This window comes from Pelmatolapia mariae, linkage group LG17, assembly GCF_036321145.2.
Source record: "Pelmatolapia mariae isolate MD_Pm_ZW linkage group LG17, Pm_UMD_F_2, whole genome shotgun sequence".
In the NCBI taxonomy this organism is placed as follows: domain Eukaryota; kingdom Metazoa; phylum Chordata; class Actinopteri; order Cichliformes; family Cichlidae; genus Pelmatolapia; species Pelmatolapia mariae.
In genome coordinates, this window is record NC_086242.1 from 9864166 (window position 1) to 9890787 (window position 26622).

The following is a 26622-nucleotide window of genomic DNA, read 5'->3' on the forward strand; positions in this document are numbered from 1 at the left end:
TTTGTGAAACTTGTACCTTGTTTCTTATCTCCTCCCATTCTGCACTCGCATTCCTGTCATGAAAACCAGGGGCGGACTGGACTAAACCATCTCTATGTAGACGGCTTGGACTTGTGATTTCATTAAATAGAATTTGATAACCTGACTTTCACCAAAATGTGAATGATAAAAAAAATGGATATGCATAAATAAACTTTTATCTGTTTGCTGTTCTAAAGTTTTCTTTTAGTGGTTATGCGGCACACAGTTGGGATACGTCTGCACCCCATTCCCGGATAGTGGACTCGTCCTAACACTGCCATGTTGGATGGAACTGGCGCTGGGCTCTCTGGCTGCCGGACTTCCCAGGAAAGTTTTTGCCGTTTTCCGTGTTCGCTCGGTTGCTCCAGTTTTGACCTTATTTTGTGGAGGAGGGGGACCTCGCACTACATTCCTGAGCGGCATATTTTTTTTGTTTCTGCAGTCTTGCCGACCCCTGGGATAAAGTGAACCGGTGTGCGGGGTCGGAGCCAGGCCACGGATGACCGAGGGATTGTTTATGTGTCTTTTTGGATCTCGTAACGAGTTAGAGTCCGTATATACTTTATAAACTGATCGCCAATAATGAGTGGACATCCGCCGCCACGGCGGCAAACAAATGTCGGCTCGACACTACTGTCTTCGCAGGAGAATGAATGTCTTTTCAACCACCTCGGCAGGAAATGCATCGTAAGTTTTCCCATTAATTTGTTCTGTGATAGCGGGCTAAGAAAAAAAAAGGCTAATGCAGCTAACTTGCACCGTGTATCCTGTCCCGAGAAGGAAAATAAAGATTAGCTATTAGGTGTAACAGTGCGTTTATGGCCTACAGTTTTTTGTTTTGATTTTAGGGTATGTGTTGACTGAGAAACATTTGGGATTTCTAACTTATAAGGTTTGTTTTGACAGTCGAGGCGGCCGGGGAGGGCAAGTAGGTGTAGCGACTGTGTCAAACGTCCCGTTTGCGACGGTGACATTTGGGAAACGACAAGTTTAATTTCACCCTCCGGCCTGAGCCGGTATGATTTTTATCTTGAAGGCTGGACACACCTGAAATCACTCAGGAAATCCTGAAATTCCGCTGTCATTAGCCTAACCGCATCGAGCTTAGCACTGGCAGAGTGTAGTTAATAGTCGGGGTATTGGAGCTGTTAAACCCATCAGCGGAAAACGGGGCAAAGGAATGATTCTTCTTTTTTCTTTTTTCTTTTTTTTTGCACTGGCATTACATAACGTGGCTGAACCTAGGTTGTTTTCGGGAAGTGTGTCCCCCGAAAAGAATGTGCCGAGCGGGCTTGGCTGAGCTCTTGACAAAGCTGACGAGCCGAGAAGCCCTCTGGTAATGCAGGACTTGTCAGTCACAAAAACTCTGACGAGAATCTGTGGGAGTAGCCCGATGTACCGGTGGGACTGCAGTCAAGACCACTAGTGCAGTGTCACGACTCAATGTTGTAAAATAGCCTGATGTTACGTAACATGTTTAGCATTCAGCTGATTCATTTTTATGTCCTCATTAAGCACCATGTCTTGGAGCGACCCACATCCAGTAGATCATAGTGTTATCTCAAGTAACAGATATGCAGCTGCACCTTCACTTCTCCACAGCAATGTCTGCATGTCTTCTAAAACTTGCATGTCTCGTTCTTTTGACATTATGATTCCTCATTTCTTTGTGGGCTGACACAGCTGACCATAAAAGAAACTGGGGGCTTAGATCAGTAGATATTTGCCTTCCAAAGAGTCTGTGGCTTACCACAGCCCACATTTAGTTACTGTTTGATAGTCTCACACCCATATTGCTATCTGTTAAATTAATCTATTAGACCACTTATCACACTCTAGAGTTGGGTAATCTTTCTCAAAGAGTATTTAGTTTACTTCCTAATTAAGGTCAACAAAATTGTTGAAAATTAAGCGGATGACAGGTTATTTTGAGTTTCAGTTTTACTGTTTGATTTATACGGTTTTTTTTTTAATTGCTGTGGAGCAGTTTGGTCCCACTATGTTGCAAATGTTACCCTGTGATTTCATCATGAAAGAATGGCACACCTTCACCTGTTATTGATTACCGTTGCAGAGGAGGCTGGTTTTAAAGTCCAGGTTTTCCAGTTCAATAAAGTGGTCTGTTTTTGTGCGCTCTACGGGAGGCGAGGTCAACAACAGGGATATTAAATTCTCCACTGCCCTTTCTTAGTGAGGTGCATGCAATCTGTTCCCGGGTTACTTCCTCATAGTAATCATTGTTTCCTGTAATTGTGCATAGTAAAGGTGTTGTGCTTGAGTGACACACAAATGTGTCTTCCTCTTTGCTGCACTAAACCAACCATGCTGTTTGAGATGCTTGTGTGTGCATATGCACACATGTTTGCTTTGGAAAGGCCATACTTCCTGTCCCATGACACAGTATATCAAGCCTGTATGAGGTCACACGGTTGGATGTCCCGCCTCCTCCTTAGACACAGGTTTCTAAGGTGTGCCTGACAACTATGTAACCAGTTTTAAACCCCAGTGACAGCCTTCATCTGGCTTTCTGGCAGTTGTGTCATACAGCATGTGACAGAGACGTGCACTGGGGAACATTCCTCACAGTCCTACGCTCTTGTGTGTTTCTACACGTCTTTTCATTGAAGAGTGAGTTTGGAAGAGACAAAGTGTGTGTGTGTGTATTTGTGTGTGTGTGTGTTAGAGAGGCTCGGGGGAGAGGGAGGCTGGAAGAGACAGACATTGTGTGTGTCTCAATCTAATTAGAATATCCACCAAGTGATGTAGTGGCTGACCGAATGGTTGGCGCTCATGCAACACAATTGTTAATCAGAAAATGTAAAAATCACAATAACTGTTGTTTTACTTTTTTCAGCACCATCATCTTTCTAAGCGAGACAGCTCTTACCTACCAGAGTTGCTGTATCTGTAACAGCCCTGTTTGTATACTATTCCTTGTTACAAAGCAACAGACCTTTTTATATTGGTGTATCTAAAGCATGAAAATTCTCAAAAGTTTCCCTCAGATTGTTTCCCTAATAACACTTAAAAATATGAATTTTACCTGCTTCTATGAACGTTTGAAATGTAATATATGCCATATGTGTTCAGTGGTTTAATCTTGCAAAATAAGAATGGAAGTGGTGCACATACATATGGATTATCAACTGTGGAAATCCCTGGTTTAAAACTGTGAAACCACCTGAATCATAACCTTGTGTATTAAACACATTTCATCCTCCAAAATCATGCATTGAGAAAAAGAGGCACCTACAGGTTCCCACACAGTGGTCTCACTCATTAGTTTTACTCATTGGTATTCCTTGTGCTGTTTTACCATCAGCAACATTGACTTGGCAAAAGGTGGAAGGCGTCCAATTCACGCTGCGTGCGTGTGTGTGTGCATGTGCACATGCACAGACTGCTTGATCAGCAGTCCTGTCCTACAGGAAGTCCCGTGGTCGGCCTCCTCTGGTGATTTGTGCTGGAGAAGGGGAACGTGACTCCTTTTTCACTCCACCTTTCCCCTTTTGTGATTTTTTTCTTCTTTCCTTCTTTTTAGTCTCACCTTACCTCTTATGTCATCTGTTTCTTTCCCTTTTCCTTGGCTGTCTTTTGTATTTCTTGTATTCTTCCTACTCACCGTTAAACATAGGGTTGAATGTCCCAAGTTTAACAGATAAACATGAGCCTAGTGGTCTGAGGTGTGGACACAGGCCTCTCCATGTTGATTTTTTTGTTTGTTTGTTTGGGGTTTTTTGTACTTTACCTTCATATCTTTACCAGCTTGAAGAAGATCTAGTAATGACAATAATGAAAAAGCTTTAACAAAATAATTACAGGAGCAGAGTCTCAGTGTTGTTGCTTCCTGCTGTTTTTAGAAGTTTTTCTGTTGTTTTTATTAGTCTACATTAGTACAGACTCACACAGTTGCAGAATCAATTTGTAGTAGTTGTACATGTGTTACACACATGGCACAAAAACAACGTAATTATTACTCCACACTTTTGAGGGCGGATCAGTCTAAAAGGAATACGCTGCATTTACTTTCGACAGGTGACCTGTCATACAGTTACAGTTGATACACTGTTGATATCTTACTAGTATGGATAGTTTGTGACATGGTCTCTCTAATTATCACTATAGCTGACTACCAAAGCTGTAAAAAAAAGTCTGACTTTATGCATTACATGTTAAAGTGCAGTCAGAGCTGGTTCAGAGTATATAATAGTGCCTGAATACTGTCACCTATTACATTACTGTTGTGGAAAATTCTAAATAAAACTGTAAGGTGCATTAATTAACAATGGTGTAAAAGCAGCCCTATGTCTGAGTGGCAGAAATATTAGACATCCAATGCCTGAAAAGGGCTAAACCCTCCTTGTTCTTCCTCATCTTTTCTGCATTACCTGCACTTTCTGCTTAAGCTACATATTTGGTCTTGTTTGTTCCCTCTATAGGCTCTATAGGATCTTCTTTAAATTTTTGCCTAAAGCCAAGTTCACATATAAAGCAATTCAGTTGCTTTCATTGCTCCGTAGCTGATTGTTCATCACTATAATGCAGATTCTAGACTCCACTTGTATTTACCATTATGGTGTATACCTGTCAGTGTCCTTAACTCTCTTTGGGAGTTGTTGTAATCTCTCATCTCAAAGCTGAGATACATTTAACTCATTATCTGCTCGTTTTGAATCACTAGCAGTTATTTTCACTGTCGAGGCTACAAATAGCAGAAATTGAATTCATAGAAATTCAGTTTTTCTCTGATTACCACAACAGTGCCATCCTTTTTCTGTGCAAACATCCCATAATTTGTGCCATCTGTCATGCTATGTAAAATGCTGATGACTGTTGCATGCTGTGTAAAGCAAAAAAAACACGGCTAAGCTATATGTTCTGATAGAATGTCCATAAAGAAAAAAACGTCTACGTCCATGTCCAACTTCTGAAACGTTACACAGAAACGGAGGGTCACTCCATTCATTTGAGAAATTATACTAAGCAGCTGCTTTCTCTTTTCCTGTTGATTCATCACAGCGGTCGGCGGTGGTCTGATTTTTCTATTAAATTTCTGTTAAATGTTTGCATTTGATTCCTGCAATCACCAAGGGTGGAAGTGCTCTTTAACCATAAATTGCTTCCTGAGGAATTGAAAATAGAAAGCAAAATTGTAATGTGTTACTAATACAGATAGTGAACTATGTTACTTGATCTTTTACTTGTTGTCATTACCTGCTTATATTAGCTTTCGTTTCTTCCTTTTAATCGATCCCATGTTTATAGTTATATTGCATTAGATTTTGTGCTGCCTGGGCAATTGCATGGTGAGGTCAGTACACATGTAGAAACTAAGTGTTTGAGGATAAGTGCATAAGAGAGAAGAAGAGGGAATTAATTCACAAGAGAATGGTTTGGTGTGTAGGGTCCTTTTGGCCGGGGTTTGATGACGCCATAGTCAGAGCCCCACTTCCTGCAGCCTTTGGCCCTGTCAGGAGCAATCAGCGCTCTATGGGAGGATGAATCCATAGAGCCTCAGACCTTGGATACCACACAGGCCCTGTTACTGTAAAAATGCATTACAAAACAGAATTTAAATGATTCTTTCAATCATGGCTATTTCTGATCAAAATCTAAACCACCAAGAGTTGTAGTGTTAAGAAATGTAATGATTACATAAATGCAGATAAAAATATCTTTTGCAGGCAAGCTGAAAAAAAACTGCCTGTTTTCTGTTGTCTCATTTAATGCTGTGTTTTAGTCATGCAGTTAGTGTGGCTATCATGGCCACTTCAGGAATGGGCTGATGCAGCTTTTTCCAGTTTGAACAATACAGACTTCTAAGCTAAGCTAGAGGTATCCAGTTAGAGAGGAGCTTTAATTTAATAAGCTGTGTTCTTCACTCTGAGTAAGAAACTGTGAATCATCTTTTATGTGTAAGGAAACCTCAGGCTCAATCCTTACTTTCCTATATACAGGTCCTTCTCAAAAAATTAGCATATTGTGATAAAGTTCATTATTTCTGGTAATGTACTGATAAACATTAGAATTTCATATATTTTAGGTTCATTACACATAACTTAAGTAGTTCAAGCCTTTCATTGTTTTAATATTGATGATTTTGGCATACATAACTCATGAAAACCCAAAATTCCTGTCTCAAAAAATTAGCATATCATGAAAAGGTTCTCTAAACGAGCTATTAACCTAATCATCTGAATCAACGAATTAACTCTAAACACCTGCAAAAGATTCCTGAGGCTTTTAAAAACTCCCAGCCTGGTTCATTACTCAAAACCGCAATCATGGGTAAGACTGCCGACCTGACTGCTGTCCAGAAGGCCATCATTGACACCCTCAAGCAAGAGGGTAAGGCACAGAAAGAAATTTATGAACGGATAGGCTGTTCCCAGAGTGCTGTATCAAGGCACCTCAGTGGGAAGTCTGTGGGAAGGAAAAAGTGTGGCAGAAAACGCTGCACAACGAGAAGAGGTGACCGGACCCTGAGGAAGATTGTGGAGAAGGACCGATTCCAGACCTTGGGGGACCTGCAGAAGCAGTGGACTGAGTCTGGAGTAGAAACATCCAGAGCCACCGTGTACAGGCGTGTGCAGGAAATGGGCTACAGGTGCCGCATTCCCCAGGTCAAGCCACTTTTGAACCAGAAACAGTGGCAGAAGCGCCTGACCTGGGCTACAGAGAAGCAGCACTGGACTGTTGCACAGTGGTCCAAAGTACTTTGGATGAAAGCAACTTTTGCATGTCATTCGGAAATCAAGGTGCCAGAGTCTGGAGGAAGACTGGGGAGAGGGAAATGCCAAAATGCCTGAAGTCCAGTGTCAAGTACCCACAGTCAGTGATGGTCTGGGGTGCCATGTCAGCTGCCGGTGTTGGTCCACTGTGTTTTATCAAGGGCAGGGTCAATGCAGCTATCTATCAGGAGATTTTGGAGCACTTCATGCTTCCATCTGCTGAAAAGCTTTATGGAGATGAAGATTTCATTTTTCAGCACGACCTGGCACCTGCTCACAGTGCCAAAACCACTGGTAAATGGTTTACTGACCATGGTATTCCTGTGCTCAATTGGCCTGCCAACTCTCCTGACCTGAACCCCATAGAGAATCTGTGGGATATTGTGAAGAGAAAGTTGAGAGACGCAAGACCCAACACTCTGGATGAGCTTAAGGCTGCTATCGAAGCATCCTGGGCCTCCGTAACACCTCAGCAGTGCCACAGGCTGATTGCCTCCATGCCACGCCGCATTGAAGCAGTCATTTCTGCAAAAGGATTCCCGATCAAGTATTGAGTGCATAACTGAACGTAATTATTTGAAGGTTGACTTTTTTTGTATTAAAAACACTTTTCTTTTATTGGTAGGATGAAATATGCTAATTTTTTGAGACAGGAATTTTGTGTTTTCATGAGTTATGTATGCCAAAATACTCAATATTAAAACAATGAAAGGCTTGAACTACTTCAGTTGTGTGTAATGAATCTAAAATATATGAAAGTCTAATGTTTATCAGTACATTACAGGAAATAATGAACTTTATCACAATATGCTAATTTTTTGAGAAGGACCTGTGTGTGTGTGTGTGTGTGTGTGTATATATATACATTTTTTTTTTTTAAGTTAAACTGTATCAAATGAATGCAATCAGCAATACAAATGTACTAAATTGGCATTCATCACTAAAACTATAAATTACAACAGGCTCAAAACAAGTGCTATGATAAATTAAGAATTTATTTACCTAATTTAATGTTGCATCTCATAATTTACACTTTGCTCATTTCAGCTAAGATTGAGTCATACTACAGTACTGCATACTGCTGTGATACTGTTGCAGCTGAATGTAACAATAGCCTTTCCCTGCTTCTTAGTCTATTAGTTGAGCTAATGGGAGACACGTGAAGGGAAATGATGTCAATCAAATTGACACCACATTATGTCGCCATGATAGTACAGTAAAGGTTTGCTGACAAGTATTTCTTGGTTCATGACAAAATTTAAGAAAAGAAGCATAAAAAGAGATTTCAGTAAGAAGACAAAAGTAGTACAAACTCATTCTCATATAAAAGTGGGTTTTCCAACAGATTTTGAAAGTGTCTAAGAGTGACCAGAGTGAGAGTGAATAAGCAAGAAAGAGAGGCTCCAACACAAATTGCACTTAAGTTGATGCTTTATTGTATTGTTGTAGGCTCTCCCGCTACTAACCCAGTCACTGCTCCCGATCCGTGACATGATAAAGACAGACCAATATAGAATTGAATTGAATAGATTGTCAGATATCTGTATTTTTTTAAAACCAGGATGGGATCAGTATCAGATCCTAACATGAGATCAGGACTGCCATTTGTTTAGCTAAACTCAGCTTGTAGGAAGAGTGTGGTGTGTGGAGTCACTGACTGGAAGCCTTTTTCTTGCAGAGATATCAAAATTGTTTATTGCCCTCATAATGCCAATGCTCAATAGTACCCTGTGTTTTATTTTAGCAGTTAAACCCAGCACAGTGGGCTTTTTTTCATCTGTAGAAGTAAATTTATCTGCATTTTGACTGCAGAATCAAACTTTTCGTTTCAGTTCAATGGTAGAAGGAAGTGGAAGCTAATGAGGTGTCCATTCAGATATTCCAAGAATCATCATGATGACGTCTGTTGTACTGCAAAGACGAGCCTTGTGGTGTGGTTGTTACCAGTTTCAGTATTACATGTAGAATAGGAATTTTTCTGATGATACTGATCTTGTACTGTGACTGACTTTCGAGGATCTGTCAAAAAAAAAAAAAAAAGAAGAGATGGACAAAACCACAAAAGCCAGAAAAATACCCCCCTCCCAAAAAAGGGAGAAAAGGGTGATTTACTTGCCCTGTTTTGTTTGTTTTTTTTTGTTTGTTTAGGGGTTTTTTTTTTTGGTTTTTTAACAAAACCTCTCATTCCCACTAAATTACAAAGAATAATCTAAGGGCTCCTCCATATGTTGTCTTAATACCTGCAGTACATCCTGGAACTCACTTTAGATGAGAAGGTCACCGGGCATTTCCTGTCGTGATGCTCTTGCTTTCATGTATGTGTTAATGGCTGTGAACGTGGACCCCCTCAGTGTTAGAAACCCCCTGCAGCAACCTGTAAAAACTGCAGGTGTCTAACCCTGCCTTATAATCACGTCTCTGTGTGCACTACAGGTGTGTTTTTAGTGTGTTTGCACATAATATGATGCCTTTTTGTCTTAAACAAATGTTGGCTTCTTTGCCTTTTTCTATGCCTTTTATTGGGTGTGTATATGGGTTATGCGTTAATATAGCTGGAATTTCTTTGGAATATTTAATTTAAGGAGATGCTGAAATGCATGCAATATTCATAATACATAATCAGAGTAATTATGCCTCGAGTCTATATTGTACATATCATTAAAAACTAGTGAAACTATCAGGGTTTTTTTGTTGTTTTTTTACTTATTTTAAGGCAAGTGGGGTGTTTCTGTTCTCTATCTGTATTACATTTCTAATTTTGTTTTATTCCTTTAGGATCCAGCTTGTAAATCGCTGGCGCATGGCTGTATAAAACATGCTTTGTATAGTACATTAACACAGATATTTGCGATTCTCACTCTCCTCCTCCCTCTGTCCTTCTTTCCAGACATTGTCTTCAGGCGTGGTCCAGGTATTCACAGCAGATAGGAGCTCCAGCTGGAACAAGAAATGCTGCGGGGTGGCCTGTTTGGTTAAAGACAACCCCCAACGATCCTACTTCATCAGGGTCTTTGACATCAGGGTAGGTATATGGGAAGCAAGGGGCAATTCTGTGTGTAAAAGATGGCTTCTTATTGAGTTATCGTGATAATAAATTTCTACTTTCTACTTGCCTTATTAGTTGGTTGTTTATTTATTGTTTATTCAGCCGTACTTCTGTTTCTCCACAGGATGGGAAGGTGATGTATGAACAGGAGCTGTACAACAACTTTAGCACTAGCCTCCCCAAACCATACTTCATCACATTTACTGGAGATGTAAGTTTTTTCCCTCAGCAGTTACGTTTGTCTTTTTACTTATCTTTCTCAACCTCAGGTTAGTTGATAATATTTAGACCCCTGCTTTAAATTTCTTTTGTGTTAAGTGTTAGTGTTGCTGAAAAATATTGTCTCTTGCACAGCAAAGTCAGCATTTAAATTGTTCTGCAGTGTGTGACCAAGAAAGGATATCGATAAGGTTTTAGCGATACCTACACTGGTATTGTTTTTAATCACTCTATTGATGGGGGGTTGCTCAAGACTTTAACACAGTAATGTACTAATGTGGGTTTTTATTTTTGGGTTTTTTGTTTGGTTTTTTGGGGGATTGTTCAGCTGTGTGTGGCTCTGTTTTTGTGTACTGCTGAGTAAACATTAAACCCATGCAGTCTCACATTTTAATGGACTTAGTAGGTACAAGTTGTACTTTCTGTAGCCAGTAAGTGGCATTGAAAACCATATGCCTATATTTTGGTTCCTTATTTTTTGTTCAAATGTTCCTGAAAGCATGTCTACATCAGTTAAAGTTTACCACAGAGCATAATTCCTTCATCATAATCTTCATTCAGTCCAGAAATTCTGATGGAAACCTGCCATGGAAAGCATGTGTGACCAAACTTCCAGGTGTGCTTACCAAAAGGCAAAAACACTGTATGTGTTTCCACCATTAAAGTGACAGAACTAGAAATTTGAGCTTTGTGTCACTTCTAAAGCTTTTCATGTCACAAGACGTCTTTTATTTAAGGAGCAAACAAACTGTTGGTTAGCACGGTGGATTAGACTTGAGCAGGCCGTAAGCTTTATGGCACTGTTGTTCAGTTGCAGTATACGCATAATGGAATTGTGTTTGGAAACCCATAGACTATCCATAGATATACCGAAGTACCAAAATTCTATTTATCACAGTTTTTTAAAGAAATTTCTTTTCTGTTTTGTGTGTTCACAGACATGCCAAGTGGGTCTGAACTTTTCCAATGAAGAAGAGTGCAAGCGTTTCCGGAACACTGCGGGAGAGCTAATGGGGAGAAAACAGAGGAAAACCGGTACCCACTTATTGCTGTCACTGCTTCACCTTAGGTCCTAACTACTGATCTAACTTGCTGGGGGGAGGAAAAAATGACATGATTAGCGAAGTTTTGTCTTATGCTCAACAATCTGGTTTGTCTCATTTTATTTCAAGCCAAATCATCATCATTCATCATTAAGTGGGAGCACAAGATCAAATACATTTCTAAACTTGTCATTTTTGAAACTGTTGGATGACAGAACTGGGCAAAAAAACGTCTAAATTTCAATACATGGGCAATCTTAATCAGAGGTAGTCAATTGATGGAAGATGTGCCTTGGGGCCACATTTAGCTGTTCCTTATGTTTTTAATTTTTTCTTTGTCTTTTTTTGCCTGGGTCTGTCTGCTGTTATCATCTGCTCTTCTCCTCATCTTATAAAGTTTTCAGAGCTGTTGGTAACACGTTCAGTGAGAGTACGATCAGAATACTGCCCTACTGTGACGTAGTCTTATTTAAAAAAAAACAGATCTTCAGAGTCATCTTAACAAAAACCTCCTAAAGTTGGTGCTGCCAAAAAACTTTCAAACATGTTAACAGAAATTGAGAGCTTTTAGGGGTTTTCCCCACGTACTTCCAAATGGTTCTTCCAAATGTTTCTTTTGACACAAATACCATCACATGACTTTTCAACCAAAACAAATGCATCATAATACTGCACCCAGGCTTTTGGGGAAGAAATATGCTGACTGTCCCAAGGGGGGCACTGCAGTTTCAGAATGAAATGTGCAGAACCAATCAATGATTCCTGCTTCATCTCTCAGGAGTAGAGTATTTCCAGTGCTTTCTTGTAATTTACTGAACATGGCGATTGGTTTAAGAAACCAATTTTTAAATATTGTACCCCTAAACTATTGTTTCAGTATTTACAGTAACACTTGAATAGCTCCAGATTAAAAAAAAAAAAAACCCAAAACAAAACAGGGTCAGGCAGTTTTTCCTTCAGTTCATTTCTTCATGCACCAACAACTCTAAAACTCTCCACCTAAAGACAAAGTCATCCACACAGACTCTCAGACTGAACATGACACTGAAGAGATTCTTATCCACAGCCATCCAGATGCCTTCTCAGACTTGGCACTCAGTTCTTAACTTTGATTATCTTGTGCTTGATTAAAACCGAGCCGTCTCCACTCTGCTTGTTCTGCGGGTCATTTCCTGACCTTTGAATCGATCGTTCTCTTTCGTATTTCCCCCTCAGCCCGCTGCATTTGGTGCTTAATCTTATCAACAAGGCTTCCTCTCTTTGATCTTCCACCTCAGAAAAACTCAAGCCATTAGTATATGTGTGTGTGTGTGTGTGTGTGTGTGTGTGTATCCCATGTTAATTAACAACCTTTGAAGTTCTACAAACTAAATGTATTAGTGTTAATATGAGATGCAACATCTCTTGTAAAGCCCTCTTGAGTTGTTGATAGTTTTAAGTGTGGACTCTAGCTGGTGTGCGTGCGTGCGTGCGTGTGTAAGAATGTGTGATTTACTCCTTCTAAACACACTAACTGAACTCTGCCTGGCAATTTATGTTCTTTCTGAATAACCCTCCATTCAGTGCAATACACGCACAATCCCGCCGAATCCTACAAATCGGCTCTCTTCTCTTTTTAACGTCTGTACTCTGACGCGCTCACACTCATCCGCTTCACATTAACACAGCCCACTACTTAGCACAGGAGTGTAATGACTTAATTTGTCTGTGTGTTCACAGAGAAGAGACGCGACCCTGCAAATGGTATGTTTTCCACTGTTTCTTTCTGAAATGATCAGAAAAGAAGTGTAAAGCCAGAGTCAGACTTGTGTCTGATGGTGTTGGCAAACATTTGTGACAGTCTGCTCACTGTGTCATACTGGCAGGGTTTCTGCATAGCTCATGGTTTCAATGATAGTTCATTTCTTCTTATACTGTGGAGGAAACTACATAGCTACATTGCAGTTTAACTGATAATACCTACATGAAATGTAAAATGCTAACTACATATGCAAACTACATACACCTGTATAGTTTATTAAGACATAAGCTGTGCGATATGTCACATAGAAAGACTTAAGCATAGCATCTGTCTATTTTACTAAAATTCATGCTGACAAGAAATGCAAAAAGAGGCGACTTGGTCTGAAACAGACAAGGAAAACGTCAGGCCTACAGACTGATTGGCAATTGGTGGTTGCTTGGGAAAAATGTGTATTCTCTTACCAGTTGATGAGTGGCTACTGGAGGTTGCCAGTAGTCACAAGGTGAAAACTGATCACAAAGAGGTATAGGCTGCCGCACCAAAAACCTCTTTGTGATTACGATCGGAGAGGGCAGTAGTTTGCATGGAAAATTCCAACTTGTTTTTAAAGACTCGCCATCTAATTTTATAAACATGTTGGATGCAGATGAATGTTCTTTAATCCACTGTGTCCACCAGCAACTCTGCATCTTCCATCCAAACTACAGCTGAGTGGAAGGTCTGCTAACATCAAAAGAAATCATTAGAAGGCTTTTGGTGCAGCATCCTCTTTGTGACCGATGTCACACAGCAACCACTCAGGAGATATACTTTTTTTTTCCCTAGCAACCAGAAGTTGCCAGAAGGTTGTCAACTGGTCTCTGGACCTATGTGACTGAGGTCTAAGCTATCAGCTGGAATGACCTGCCAGTTGATAAGTCATAGGGCAAAACTTTCAACAAGCTTCCCACTTTCCTGATCTGTGGCTTCTAACCATAGTTGGGCGATATCTGGTTTTAGTTTGGTTTAAGTGTCTTTAATTAGCCCAGCTCATAGCTGGGAACCAGAATTCACTTGGTACCAATTCTGTTGTGATAAAAAGAGGTGAAGAGGAATGCTGTCTTAGCAATGTGTGACACTATGGATTCATACTTTGCTACATTAGTTCTCAAACACTTGCAACAATGAGGGAGAGTTGTTTACTTCCCACACAAAAACAATAAACCTTTATCATGCACTGGTTACCCAAACAGATGACCTTCCTAAAAGGGGATGTACAGAAGCAGAAGACTACAGTTAACTTAATGAAAACAGCACGGAAAAAACTAAACAAACCTGAAAACTAAAAACTTGAAATGTCACTAGAATTTTATCAAAAGTCCCAACAAGCACAAATTCCAGAAACCCAAAGCTCCCCTAAGACCCCCCTAAGTTCCGTGAAACCCATTGGTAATCCTTAATACTTTTAAGATTGAGTAGCTTCGCTGCTCGTATTATTACAGTGATAACAATATACAGTCAAGACAGCCAGTATGCATCCTGTGAACATTTTGCCAGCGTAGAGCTGTGAAGTACAAAGTAAATAGAGAAGCTCTCATAGCTGGAAAAACTAGTTGTGAAACAGCTCCAGGAGCAGCTCAAGAAGAACTGAAGTGTTTGACATGAATCATCTCAAGGTTTTTGATGTTGCCTGTTTTGTTTTTTGGGGTGTCTTTTTTTTTTAATAAACAATGGTTGTGTCTGCTATTTGTTTTTGATTTGATTTGGAGGTGTTTTTTTGTTTTGTTTTTTTAATGAATAATAAATTATTTACTGTATAAACAGTACACAACACATTGCTGGATGTTATCAAAAACACAAAGAAACTACATGCTCTGTTTCCTATTATTTGTCTTACTCCTTTAAATTAGCTTTAATACAGAAACAACATTTTGTGAGGCGATTCAAGGAAGTTTCATAAATATTTTCTTTGAATGAAGGCTTGAGAACTTCTAAGAAATGTCTGATTTGGTATTTTTAATCCTGGTCAGTGTTGGAATGTAGAGCAAAAGAGACTTCAGCTTTGTAAAACCATAACATGACACGACATTGCCCCGTAGTGGAGTCATGCCCTCTGTGTAGCGTCATTCTGCCGCTTAGTATGGTCTGAGTAAACAGATGGAATGCATTTGTGGATGTGCGGACGCTTGTGTTCTGGACATGTGTCACAAGACACATAGCCTAGTTTGACACAGCAGTGGCAGGAGATGAACTAGTTTTAGACTGGAAGGTTTGGCCCATATATCTGTGTGTGTGCCAGCATAAAGAGGTATTAACTTAGACAAGTATTTGGCTGATTCTAGGCTAATGGAATTGGGCATGTGGGTATTCTGATTGTATACATAAACATCATGTAAATCAGCTCAGGATTCATATTTTGGACTTTGAGTTGGTATTCATATGCAGCTTTTTCAAGATCAGAGTTGGAAATGACAATTCAAAAACTGGTTTGGAACTTGTTCTATATACCTGTGCCCAGCAAAGCAGCCACCTATAAATGGTTCTGCCAATTTCTATCTTGGATTTGCCGTGCATGATCTCTTTTTGTGGAAAAGTACTTTTTGCATATGTAAGTTAGTCAATTTCCAAAGGATATCCCTTTGGAATTTCCTCTCCATTCCTAACTGTCTTTCTCTCATTTCCCATCACTGCATCATCACTCTGTTACTGTCATCTCTAGTCTGGTTTTTGCTGTCCTCTCCACTACTCCTGCTGCCCGGTTGAGCACTCGCCTGCTCATCAATTATCCTCATCTGCCCTCCCTCTCTCTTCATTTAATCAGTCTGTTTTCTCTCTCATGTTTTTATCTATCGCTCTGCCCTTCTCCATCTTTCTTTCTCTCCACCGATTCATCATGTTTTAGAAACCCCAGAGATTATTGTGGGATTATGCCATGGATGGGCTTTAATGGTTACGTAAAACACAGGCACAAAATCCAGAATAACTTGCTGGGATTAGGTATGTTTTGCAGGGAAAGGGAGGAGGTAGTGGACAGACTGTGGTGAAATGATCACAGCCAGCCAATCCGGGCATTACAATCTTGACAGTAGGGAGTTGAAGAGGATGAATAAACTTTAGCCGCTGGCTGGCAAAGTGTTGGCTCATTCCCCCTTCCAAATGCATTGTTGGATGTTAGCTTTTTCAGCTGAAGAAGCAACCATATAAGCATCACCATATGCTGGAAATCTATTCAGTAAATGAAGACTCAGATCCATCACATCTTGTGGCGTATTGGAAGCAGAAACATCCTTCTGAACTGGATTCAAATCTGACACAAAGCAACAAGTGGATAGTCTTTGATAGCTGAGACGTATTGTTCACCAGACATTTCTGCACCTTTTTTTCTAAATTGAGAAAAAAAGACCTGAGATCTTTTTGCTGCCTTTAAATCCAACCTCACTCCTGCCTTATCTTTCGTGCCAAGCCAACAACTACGATGATGTTCTGCACCACCTTTCTTTCTGCTCCTTCTGAGGAACTTAATTGTGAAGCTTCTGGAAGAGGAGCAACTATGGGAGGTGGAGGGCTGAGCCCAGGTAGCTGCCTGTCTTCCTTACATTGCCTGGTTCTCCCCCAGGATGAAATGTACCCATCTCTTTCTGACCCCACTGCTCGACTTTCCATCTGCTCTGAAGACCGGGCTTGCAACTTGGTGGACAAGGTGCTTGTAGACATCAGTGTGACCACCTGCGATGCAAGAAGGAGCAGGTGTATTTGGGATAACCTGAGAAGGCGACGCAGTCGGTCCGCATCGCCTTCACCCAGCAAAACGCCCAATAGTCCTTGTAGCAAGCGTGTCGGAGGTATGTCTTTCATTTTAGGTGCCAAGTGAAAGTTGTACAAACTTTGCAGTTGTACAATTATATTGTAAAGGCTGGAGTTGTTTTGCACGGTGGCATCAGAGATGCTGACTGCTGGGCTAGGATTGTAGGTATTTTGCATTGTCCTGACTGTATGTTGTGGTTTCTTTGGTGGAGATCCTTTAAAGGAGAGGAGATTTTCTAAGGAACCCCTGAAAAGTCTACTACAGATGTATCTGACTTGGGCTTAGCTGTATCAGAGTGATTCAAATGGTTTTCCATGCCAGTTAGCTATTAACAGTCCAAGCTACACAGCAGCAGGAGTGGTTCATTGCTGCCTAAGAGCAGTGAGTGATTTGATGACATATGTCAGAGAGTGTGTTGTCCCTACTTTAACCTGGGAGAGTAATGGAAACAGTTTTTGCACCTTTCAGTTACACAGCACAATATTAGCATTAATCAGTAAATGTTTTTACAGACCTCTTAGCTTTCGGTTCCCAGATCCCCATTCTGACAACCACTGTGGTTGAGACAGTAGTAGTGCTTGCTTGTTGTGTGACTGCTGGTTTGCAGATAACATTACCATGTGACTTATTGACTATATTGGTAATCTAGCATTGCCTGTGTCTATTCTGCTTCATTTTAATAGCTGGAAAACAAAAAGAAACGAACTTGTTCATTACTTTAGTATGTAAACACAAACATTCTTGGTTGTTTGTGGTCAAATAAAATGTGCTCTCTGTTCTGTGTATTCCTTCTCCACTTGGACCTGCATGGTTAAGTAAACCATATTAAGAGCAAATCTATTAACTGTCTAGACCTGCGATGTCAAACTCATTTGACATCGCGGGTCAAACACAGGCCACTTTAATCTTATGTGGGCGGGAGCAGTGAAACTCCTCTTTCTGTTAATGTAACAGAATTAACTACAAATTTAATCAATGAGTTATCTTACTGTGTGAAAAAAGAAGCATAATTCCAACAGTATGTCTCAGTTTTCTTATTATTTCAGTGTAGTATGAATTGCTATTAGGGATGTCTTTATTAGCAGGAAAAGGTGTAACACTCGTGAAAATACAGTTAAAAGTCTATGATTTATGTGCTCCGTCACATTTTCCAGAGTCATCCAATGGGCCCGATTGGGGTCTTCCTCAGACCTATTCTGGCCCCTGGGCCTTATGTTTGAGACCCATGGTCTAGACAATTGATGAAGATGTGCATAATCTGAATGAGTGAATTAATAATGTAAGGAAATGATGTCATTTCCCAAAACTGAAGAGAACAAGTTTTAGAAAAAAATTAGTCTTTAGTCTTAATGATGTTTAGCTTCATCTCTCTGTCTTAACTAATGTGATTATTTAGTTTAAATACCCCAGTGAAGTATGAAAAATGCTGTGATTTATCATATACTGAATATTCTGACATTTTCTCGCCAACAGATTTGAATAACATGTGCACATCTCCACACAGTCTGTAATAGTCATTAAAGGATAAAGTAAAAGCATAAACTCTGATTTCTATATAAAGTCAGGGTCACAGGTCATGTTTTATGACTTGTTAAACACTTCTATAGCATTTTAGTATGAAGACAGTTTATGCATTAGGTGTTTAAAGACACTTCTTTAGATGTAGGAGGAAAATCCTTTGTGGTTTTATATGAGCTGTGACTTTAGTACCGTCTTCTTCATTTTCCAGGACCCGCATTGCCCATGGCAACTGTCGATATCAAAAACCCAGAGATCAACAGTGTTCAGCGTTATCACAACAATTCTCAGATGAACAACATTGTGCACTCTTCCTTTGCCAAGAGGGAGAAAAAAGTCAAAGGGAAGAAGAAGCGATTGACAAAGGCAGACATCGGCACACCGAGCAACTTCCAGTGAGTCAGCCCAGGGTTGTTTGTTTAAGGTCAGAGGTAAACGCTGATCTTTGGTCTTGTTGATAAACTGTTCTCTCTAGATTTTGTGGGGGGGTTTTCTCCACTATTTTAATGTATTTATGTAGGTCGTGTTTTCACCCCTTACCATGAATTTCATATAAGGTACGAAGTGTCATAGTTCAGCAGAACTGAAGAAGCTTCTCAGATGAGAGGTGAAACGTCTTCAAGCAACTTAAAGAAGTCCAGACCCTTTTCTTTCCAAGCTCCTTAGACTACGATGACCAGGATGACTGAGAACCTTCACATATGAACTGCCATACTTTTCCTACACAAATGCCTGTAGTTCACATAAGTGCAACAAATTAGACTGTCGTGCATAAATTAAATCAGAGCAGCGCTGCAGAGTTTGACAGCACTAGGTGGCGCTACAGCAGCACAAAAAGCTTAAAAGGTCAGATGTAGTTCTGATTCCGGCTTTGACAATTTGCTCTTTACAAAGCCTAATAATCCCACATCACAGCCAGCATGGACTGCTGCACTATTACTTAATTTCCAAAATATTAATAGCCATTAGTCAATCACCCAATTACTCTTATAAATAATACATTGAATTAATCATGCAGCACTTGGAGAAATTACACATGTTCCAGAAGTGTTTTCTAATGTGGTTTTTAAGACACACAGCAGGAATAATTAAATGAATTTTAAGCAGCGCTACATTGAAGGTAGTCCTCTGAGAAAGTCAAAAGTAGCATTTAAAGCTATGCTGTGAGTTCAGATGTCTTAAAATTTGATATAAAAGTTTGACACATTTGCACTGATGAACTTCTGAATCTGAAGAAGAGGTGAGAAGGTGGCTGCACGAATCCATTGAGTGCCATCCTATGGAATATATAAACACAAATATCATTGTTTTTACCTGTCTTAATGACAAACACAGATTGGTTTTGCAGTTAACAGCTAATGGATCTTTGTGTCTGCTTTTTATTTAAATATAGGAAACATCATGTACTGTATATGTATTCTGCCCCCTTCCTTAACACATCATGTCTCACATGCTCTCTCCTCTCCTTTTCTCACAGGCACATTGGACATGTAGGATGGGATCCAAACACAGGCTTTGATGTAAGCAGCATCCACAGAACCTAACACTAATATGTACATGTTTGTTGTGTGTGTCTGCACATGTCAGCTATGTGACCTCTAGACATTTGTGTGAAGCTCATCCATATGTCAAGTAGGCATCCCTCTTCTTGACAGATAGTTTAAATTTTAATACTGGCTCCCAAATATTAATCTGAGCTGTGTGGCTGAGCCATCAGGAGTGTTACACAAGGAGATTTTTTTTTTTTTTTTTTTTTGGTGATGTAGGGAATCAACCCGCATCTGCATAATCCATGGACTCGTTCCCAAAAAGCTTCATCAGTAACTCTGTTGGACTCTGGATGATAGCTATGAGATTATACAGGTCAAAGAGACTTGGTCTGCCTGTAAATGAAAAAATGAATTTCAGATGATTTTGGTTTCATAAGTTAATGCTTTCAAGGAGATTTTTTTTTTTTTAATGAGTGACGTCAGTCAAACGAAACCTGCTCACCTCTTAAATCCTCAGGCTTTTAAAGCCTAGGCACACATTGGAGGATTCATAAAAGGGTAAGGGATATATTTTATAATCTGTTCTTCAGATACTTTTAGTAAAGTCAAAGTAAAGAACTTCCCTTTAAAGGGAAGGTCTTTTTTTTAATAGTCTGCTTGAATCAACTTGTCTAACCTGTCATATTATTAGAAAGCCAGATTAAATGCATATATATAAATATGAGGTCATATTGAGGTCTTCATCTCTTGCAACTTGATCTCGACTTGCAACAGAGCATTTTCTGCTTTCAGATTCCACTACTCCTGTAACAAGTCCCTACACAGACCTTTGGTAGCTCAGAACTGAAACCACCAGGTGGCACCATAACGGCTGATATTCTGGCCTTTTCTCGAGCCCACTCTTTCAACTTTTTATTTAGAAATGTCTCCCCAAAACAAAATGACATTGACAGAAAGTTACTCCTCACATTCAGCTTTTGATTTGGCTCAGAGTGCATCTCCTAAAACTTCAAAATATTCTTTGATATTTTCTTGAAAATTTAAAAAATATTTCCTTATTTCCATGAGCGATAAAGGTATTTTTCTGGTTGATGTTTGTCTGAAATTCCTGTTTGTACATTTGCATCTGCACATAATCTGATTATCTGTGGGATAACCTGAACCTAAAGTCTAGGTGCAGAGGCTAAATGTCATGTTTACCTCTCTGTTTATTCTTCAGCTGAATAACTTGGACCCAGAGCTGAAAAACCTGTTTGATATGTGTGGCATTTCTGAGGCTCAGCTAAAGGATAAAGAGACCTCTAAGGTCATCTATGATTTCATCGAGAAGAACGGAGGTGTAGATGCTGTCAAAGATGAGCTGCGGAAACAAGGTACGGCCACAGAAACGAATATGTAGTATGAGTTTTCGTATCTTGATATAAGAAATAGGAATTTAACTATACTGTTAAATTTGATGTATGTTCGTGTTTGTGCAGGACACTCACCCTCTGAAAATGTGTTTAATGGGTTGATTGTCAATTAAAGACAATCTAACTAGTGTGGTGGTTTTATCCCCAGGTCCGCCCAGGTGGAGTGGTAGGTTTCTATGCATGACCTGCTGTGACTGTGCATGTAGAGTCAAACTATGAATCCGAGCTGTTTCAGGTCTTCAGTCTTTTTAGTAAGATGTTTGCTGTTTTGCACCTGATTGTTCTCGAGTTGGATGTGCTGTCGACTCTCTGGAGACATACCAGCTGTTTGTCACGTTAGACGGGTTTCCTTTGTTTCACGGAAACATTGTCCTGCAATGACACTACTTTAAATACTTTGTTTCTATTTAACCTCTCACAACTTCAGCCACACTTTTAAATGTTTGGCCCGTCATGTTTTAAACACTTTGCACGTGGTTTTACGTTTGTTTAACCAGGCTTTAGTCGTCAGTGAAGCAGAGCCAAACTAGCTTTTTGAGCTTTGGAAAGCATGTTTTTAAATGGCGTTCACATACTTGGAATGGGGATATGAAGTCCAGTTTGGGAGTATTAACATCTTTCTTTGAAAGTTTGTGGACATTTTTTTTTCTCAATACAGATTTTGTGAACAAAAAAACCCCACCAGTTATTTGCAAGAAGGCTGCTCCTTCACTCAACTCTGTAATTGCATGGCTTTGCGCAAGAGGACCTGACGAGCACTTTTTGACTGAGATTCCTTAAAATCTTTAGGAATTGTCCAGATTTTCCTCTGCCCTTCATTAAAATTATATATAGAGAATAAAAAGGCAAAAAAAACCTGTAGGGGATACAGTGTGAACTACAAATGGTTCAATCACAAGTTTCTGCTTTAACTTTTTTCTTCTCCTCCTTTTCTTCAGCACCTCCACCTCCACCTCCATCCAGAGGCGGACCTCCTCCCCCACCACCACATCACGGCTCCGCCCCTCCCCCACCACCACCTCCCGCACGGGGACGAGGTGCCCCTCCACCTCCTCCCCCCTCCAGAGCTCCCGTCTCTGCACCCCCGCCTCCCCCTCCATCACGGCCAGGCATATCTGCTCCACCGCCGCCTCCTCCCAGCCGCGGCCCACTCCCGCCTCCCCCTCCACCGGCCCACGCATCCCTTCCCGTTGCACCTCCCCCACCACCCCCACCTCCCCCCTCATCCGGCGCTGGCGCACCTCCTCCTCCCCCTCCCCCCCCACCTCCTCCTGGCCCTCCACCCCCAGCTCCTCCGCTCGCCACAGAAGCTAACGGAGGGGACAGCAGCCTGCCGGCATCCGGAAGCAAGTCGGCGCTGCTGAGTCAGATCAGAGAAGGAACCCAGCTCAAAAAGGTGGAGCAGAAAGAGAGGCCAGCATCCAACGTGGGCAGAGACGCGCTTCTGGACCAAATCCGACAAGGAATCCAACTTAAAACTGTGAGTATTCATCCATCCATCCCACACGGCATCTCTCTATCCGCTGTGCTTTCTTTGCGTGCTTTAACCACCATGTTTATGTATTATCTTTACAGAGGGACGATAATAATGACTCAGCACCTGCCACACCAGCCCCATCATCAGGCATTGTTGGGGCCCTCATGGAGGTGATGGAGAAAAGGAAAAGGGCTATTCACTCTTCAGGTACCTTCAAATATATCAGTCTTTATCACCTACTCACCTATCGCTACAACATATATTATATCTGTAGTTAAAACTAAGACTATCTTTGTTTCCTGTTGACTAACAATTTTTACCTCTCAGCCATAAAAGGCCGATGGGGTATGACCCCGGCATTTGTGAATGCGATGACTCGACTATGAGGCAGTGTAGGATTTTCAAACTGATACCATAGATGCATCTACTAAAAATCTCAGATGAGTTTCTATCTCAGTGGCCTTGACCTGAAGGTCAGAGGTCAAGTTTTCTACCCGTATTGAACATGATGTTATTAGTAAAGCATTTAAATTTAAGCTTACCTGACACACTGTTAGCAGCCTATAATAAGTACTGATGTAAATCACCCTGCAAAAAAGGAATGGCATTGATCTTTATCAGTTCTGTTTCATTGGCTGTTTTACATGGAACAAGATAGGGCAGCCTTGAGTCTCTTAGTGTTTTTCCACTTTTAGTTGGCATTCACACAAATTCAGCTCCATGTATCGAAAACGGTTTCACATGTAGTCAATGCAAAGTAATGAAACGACTTTTTTTTTTAAGCTATTCATGTGCTACGCAGTCATCAAACTGTTTTATAGACTGAAATACAAGGAAAAAAAGCTTGTCATCGATCTTGGAGCGTTTTCCCTTTGGAGTTCCCTGAAGAGGCTTGTCAGCACCGCTAAGTTTACACCAACTGCAGTCATTTGAACGTCATTTACTCTAAATCTGATGACATTTAAAGAATGCAATGGAATAGAGTAGCCCTTTATTGCCATTGTACACGTACAACCAAATTGTGGAACCACTTCCTCATCAGTCGAACTTCCTCGTGATTTTTTTTTTCCACTTTCTCATTTGAAAAAAACAAAATCCCACTTGAAGGCCACCCTCAGAGAATTTTGAACAACAGTATAATGCACCATACATACCCTCTGTATAAATATTGCTGTTTTATTGCCTGCATTAAGCACCTTTCATCTCTTTCAGCCTAGATAACATGATTTTTCTTTCTACAGATGAGGATGATGATGATGAAGATGATGAAGACTTTGAGGAGGAGGATGAGTGGGATGACTAGTGTTTGTTTGTTTGTTTTCTTTTCTTTTCTTTTCTTTTTCTTCCCTTCCCAAACCCCCCCCCCATCCTCAGTTCCCCAACCAAATGATCACAACACTAAAATTGTATTTGGAAAAAGAAATCGTTAATTTCAAAATTATTAATGTAAATGTTCTATTGATTTGCTGTATATTTTTTGTTGCCTTCATGCCTTTTTATTAATCTGTGCAATACCTCATTTAATCTGTAAATGTTTGTCATCGTCATCTTCGGTCGTCGGCCCTTCATCTTCTCCCTTTACGCCTTATTGGCTGGATCTGTCTCTTGATAGCAATATGTCTCATCTCTCATTTTAAGTGTCCCTTGCCCCCCCCCCCGCACATCACTCCCTCATCTGTCACTCAGGCATCTTTCATATCTGCTGCCTCCCATTGCACATGTTCCCAGTCCTCAGTTTAACATGCAATTTTATATCAATTTGTCTTTCAAACTTCAGAGTTAAATGTAGTTTTGGGGTGGTGGCTTACAAAGCAGGTCCCCACAGATCTTTTGATTAGTCGTATCATCGTTGTTCATTAGGAGGGAAAAGAATTAACTATTTTCATACCCTACTGCTCTGTAGTTTATTTTTACGTATTCAAATGATCCTAGTTTAGCACTCATATTTTCTTAAAACAAAAAGGATTTTTGGAATATTTAGCTTCATTTGTTGTGGACTGTAAATTTTCTCCAGAGTTTGAGTCTTGTTATATTTTTGCACAGATTAAAAAGAGGAGACTCGCTGCATGAATACAGGACATTTTTCAGGTCTGCTTCATTATGGAAATTACATACGCTTTAGGTAATGAGACAGAAATACACCTGAACATGAAGCTTTTTTATTTCATTTGTTTTTAAACACACAACACTACATAGAGTACATGAATGGAGGTAGCCCACAGTGTTATGGCAGGCTATCTGTTGTGATTTTTAGGGTTTTGGGGTGTTTTGTTTTGTTTTTTTCAACAACACTAAAGATTCAGCTGAATCTGTGTTCTGTTTTTTTACAATAGCAAGCAGAGTATTAATAAATGCCTGTTTGTTGAAATCAGGTCATTCATCATGTAAAACTTGTGGAATAAAGACATTTTAGTTTTCATACCTGATGCTTATCATGGGTCCATATGCAAAGTTACTGTGGAGAAACACCAGGGCTAACATCATGTACTTCCTGCTATAGGAAGAAATGCATCCATGGCATTCTTCTAACAAGTATCATTATTTTAGCTAACTGTAAATCATGAGGTGTAACATAGGAATTACTTCCGTAAAGAACTCTGTGGTTAACAGTTCTCTACAAAGACTAAAGATTCAAGCTGTCATTTGATCTGAACTAAAAAAAAAAAAGGAAAACGGTTATCAGCAAGTTTAACATTTTTTATTTAATGTTAAATAGGACAAAATACTTCAGTCACAACTAGTTAAAAATCGTAATTGTTAGAAAACTGTAATTTCCACGGTTGTGGAAATTCCTTCTAACCTGTTTGTCTCTAAAGTGATATTGTATAACAACTTTTGCTAAACAGCAGTTGATAAGTTTTCCTTTAGTGCTTTCTGTCTGAAAGGTTCTGCAAGATATGGTTAAAATTATCCGTCAGCGCAAATCATCTTTTCCTGAATGTATGGAATAGCTTGCTTATTTCCTACAAATTTAGGTCTTAATTACAAATCGAGTTAAAATTTCAAATTCATAACTTTAAGTTTCAAGTTGGGTCTGTCAAAATTTTGATTTAAATATATCTTAAAATTTCAAGGGTTTTTTTTTTTTTTTTTGCATTGGCAGAAAATGGCTTTAAAAGTTAAACAAAATTATGACAGATAATAGAAAATAAAGAAGGCAAATCACTTCCACTAGTGAGCATTAGTGACAAATGACAGTTATTGGTAAATCCAGTATTATAAAATTAGCTCTAACAGCAGCCATAAATGGAAAATGTTAACTTTTATCATAAAGTAATATATTTTCTGTTATTGTTGGCTAACATTAGCCATTAGCATATGTTTATAGCACACATTAAACCCTTGGCCTCAAAAATAGAGAGAACCTGACTTCCAACCTGTACGTAATCAGTGAAGCATCATGAAGACTGATTGGTATGGTTTCAGGCTTCAAATTTTAGCTAACCATATGCTAGCTGCTTATGCCAGAACAAAAAACGTGGCAGAGAAAACCGTGAACCGAACTAAGGGTGAGTAGTACCGCTCGCCAAGAAAGGGGGAAAAATCTAAAAGCTGTTGCTGTGTCATCAAGCTAATGAGTTGTCATGTTTAGTAACTAAACCTTAAAAAAAGCATATTAGCATTCCAGTCTGGGTAATTTTGCTAATACGTTTCTGGATAATAAAAAAAAAAAGACCAATACAACACTCGCTTGAAAAATACTGTGATTGAAAACATTTAAAGCTCTTCAAACTATAATTTCTTTTCTTCTGTTTGCTATTTAAGAAAAAAATATTTCCTTCAAATCATGTCTTTGAGAGACAAATTGCCACTTGCTTGATTTTTTTTTTCTATTTTTTTTTCTTTTTTTGTCAAATACTAAGATACTTCTTGGGAGAAAAACCAGCCATGTTTTGCTGATGTTAGCTTCTGTAGGTAACTCGGTTAATAAGACATTGTGAATGCCAAGTCTTACCAAAAAGGCTGGACGAATAATGACTCTTACAATGTACACTCCAATAAAAGGTTGATATATACGTACTTTGTTATTTGGGCTGTTTTTTTGTTTTTGTTTTTGTTTTTTTTAAACCTTCACATCTTGTCACAATGGATGTCTCCTCCAATCTTTGCCTTTCGTACAAAACCACTGGTAAATAT

At 39.7% G+C, this 26622-nt stretch overlaps 1 protein-coding gene across 3 annotated transcripts; it reads left to right on the top strand.

Moving 5' to 3' along the window:
* The first annotated feature begins 271 nt into the window (after positions 1-271).
* Positions 272-26501, top strand: waslb (WASP like actin nucleation promoting factor b). Of its 3 annotated transcripts, XM_063500383.1 has the most exons (11): positions 272-708; positions 9640-9774; positions 9923-10009; positions 10956-11052; positions 12780-12803; positions 18318-18501; positions 19584-19626; positions 20816-20969; positions 21947-22488; positions 22584-22692; positions 23727-26501. In XM_063500383.1, exons 1-11 carry the CDS (start codon positions 604-606, stop codon positions 23786-23788), a joined length of 1542 nt encoding a protein of 513 aa, XP_063356453.1. In that variant the 5' UTR covers positions 272-603; the 3' UTR covers positions 23789-26501. The 3 variants fall into 3 exon arrangements, with proteins under 3 accessions (XP_063356453.1, XP_063356454.1, XP_063356455.1); XM_063500384.1 differs by lacking the exon at positions 12780-12803 and having other exon boundaries at positions 273-708; XM_063500385.1 differs by lacking the exons at positions 272-708; positions 9640-9774; positions 9923-10009; positions 10956-11052; positions 12780-12803 and adding an exon at positions 15433-16625.
* The last annotated feature ends 121 nt before the right edge of the window (positions 26502-26622 follow it).

Excerpts from the sequence above, each read along its gene's own strand:
- waslb (XM_063500383.1), top strand. The coding sequence starts at position 604 with ATGAGTGGACATCCGCCGCCACGGCGGCAAACAAATGTCGGCTCGACA. Across the intron at positions 10,010-10,955 it reads TCATCACATTTACTGGAGAT|ACATGCCAAGTGGGTCTGAA; the intron begins GTAAGTTTTTTC and ends GTGTGTTCACAG. Across the intron at positions 19,627-20,815 it reads ATCCAAACACAGGCTTTGAT|CTGAATAACTTGGACCCAGA; the intron begins GTAAGCAGCATC and ends TTTATTCTTCAG.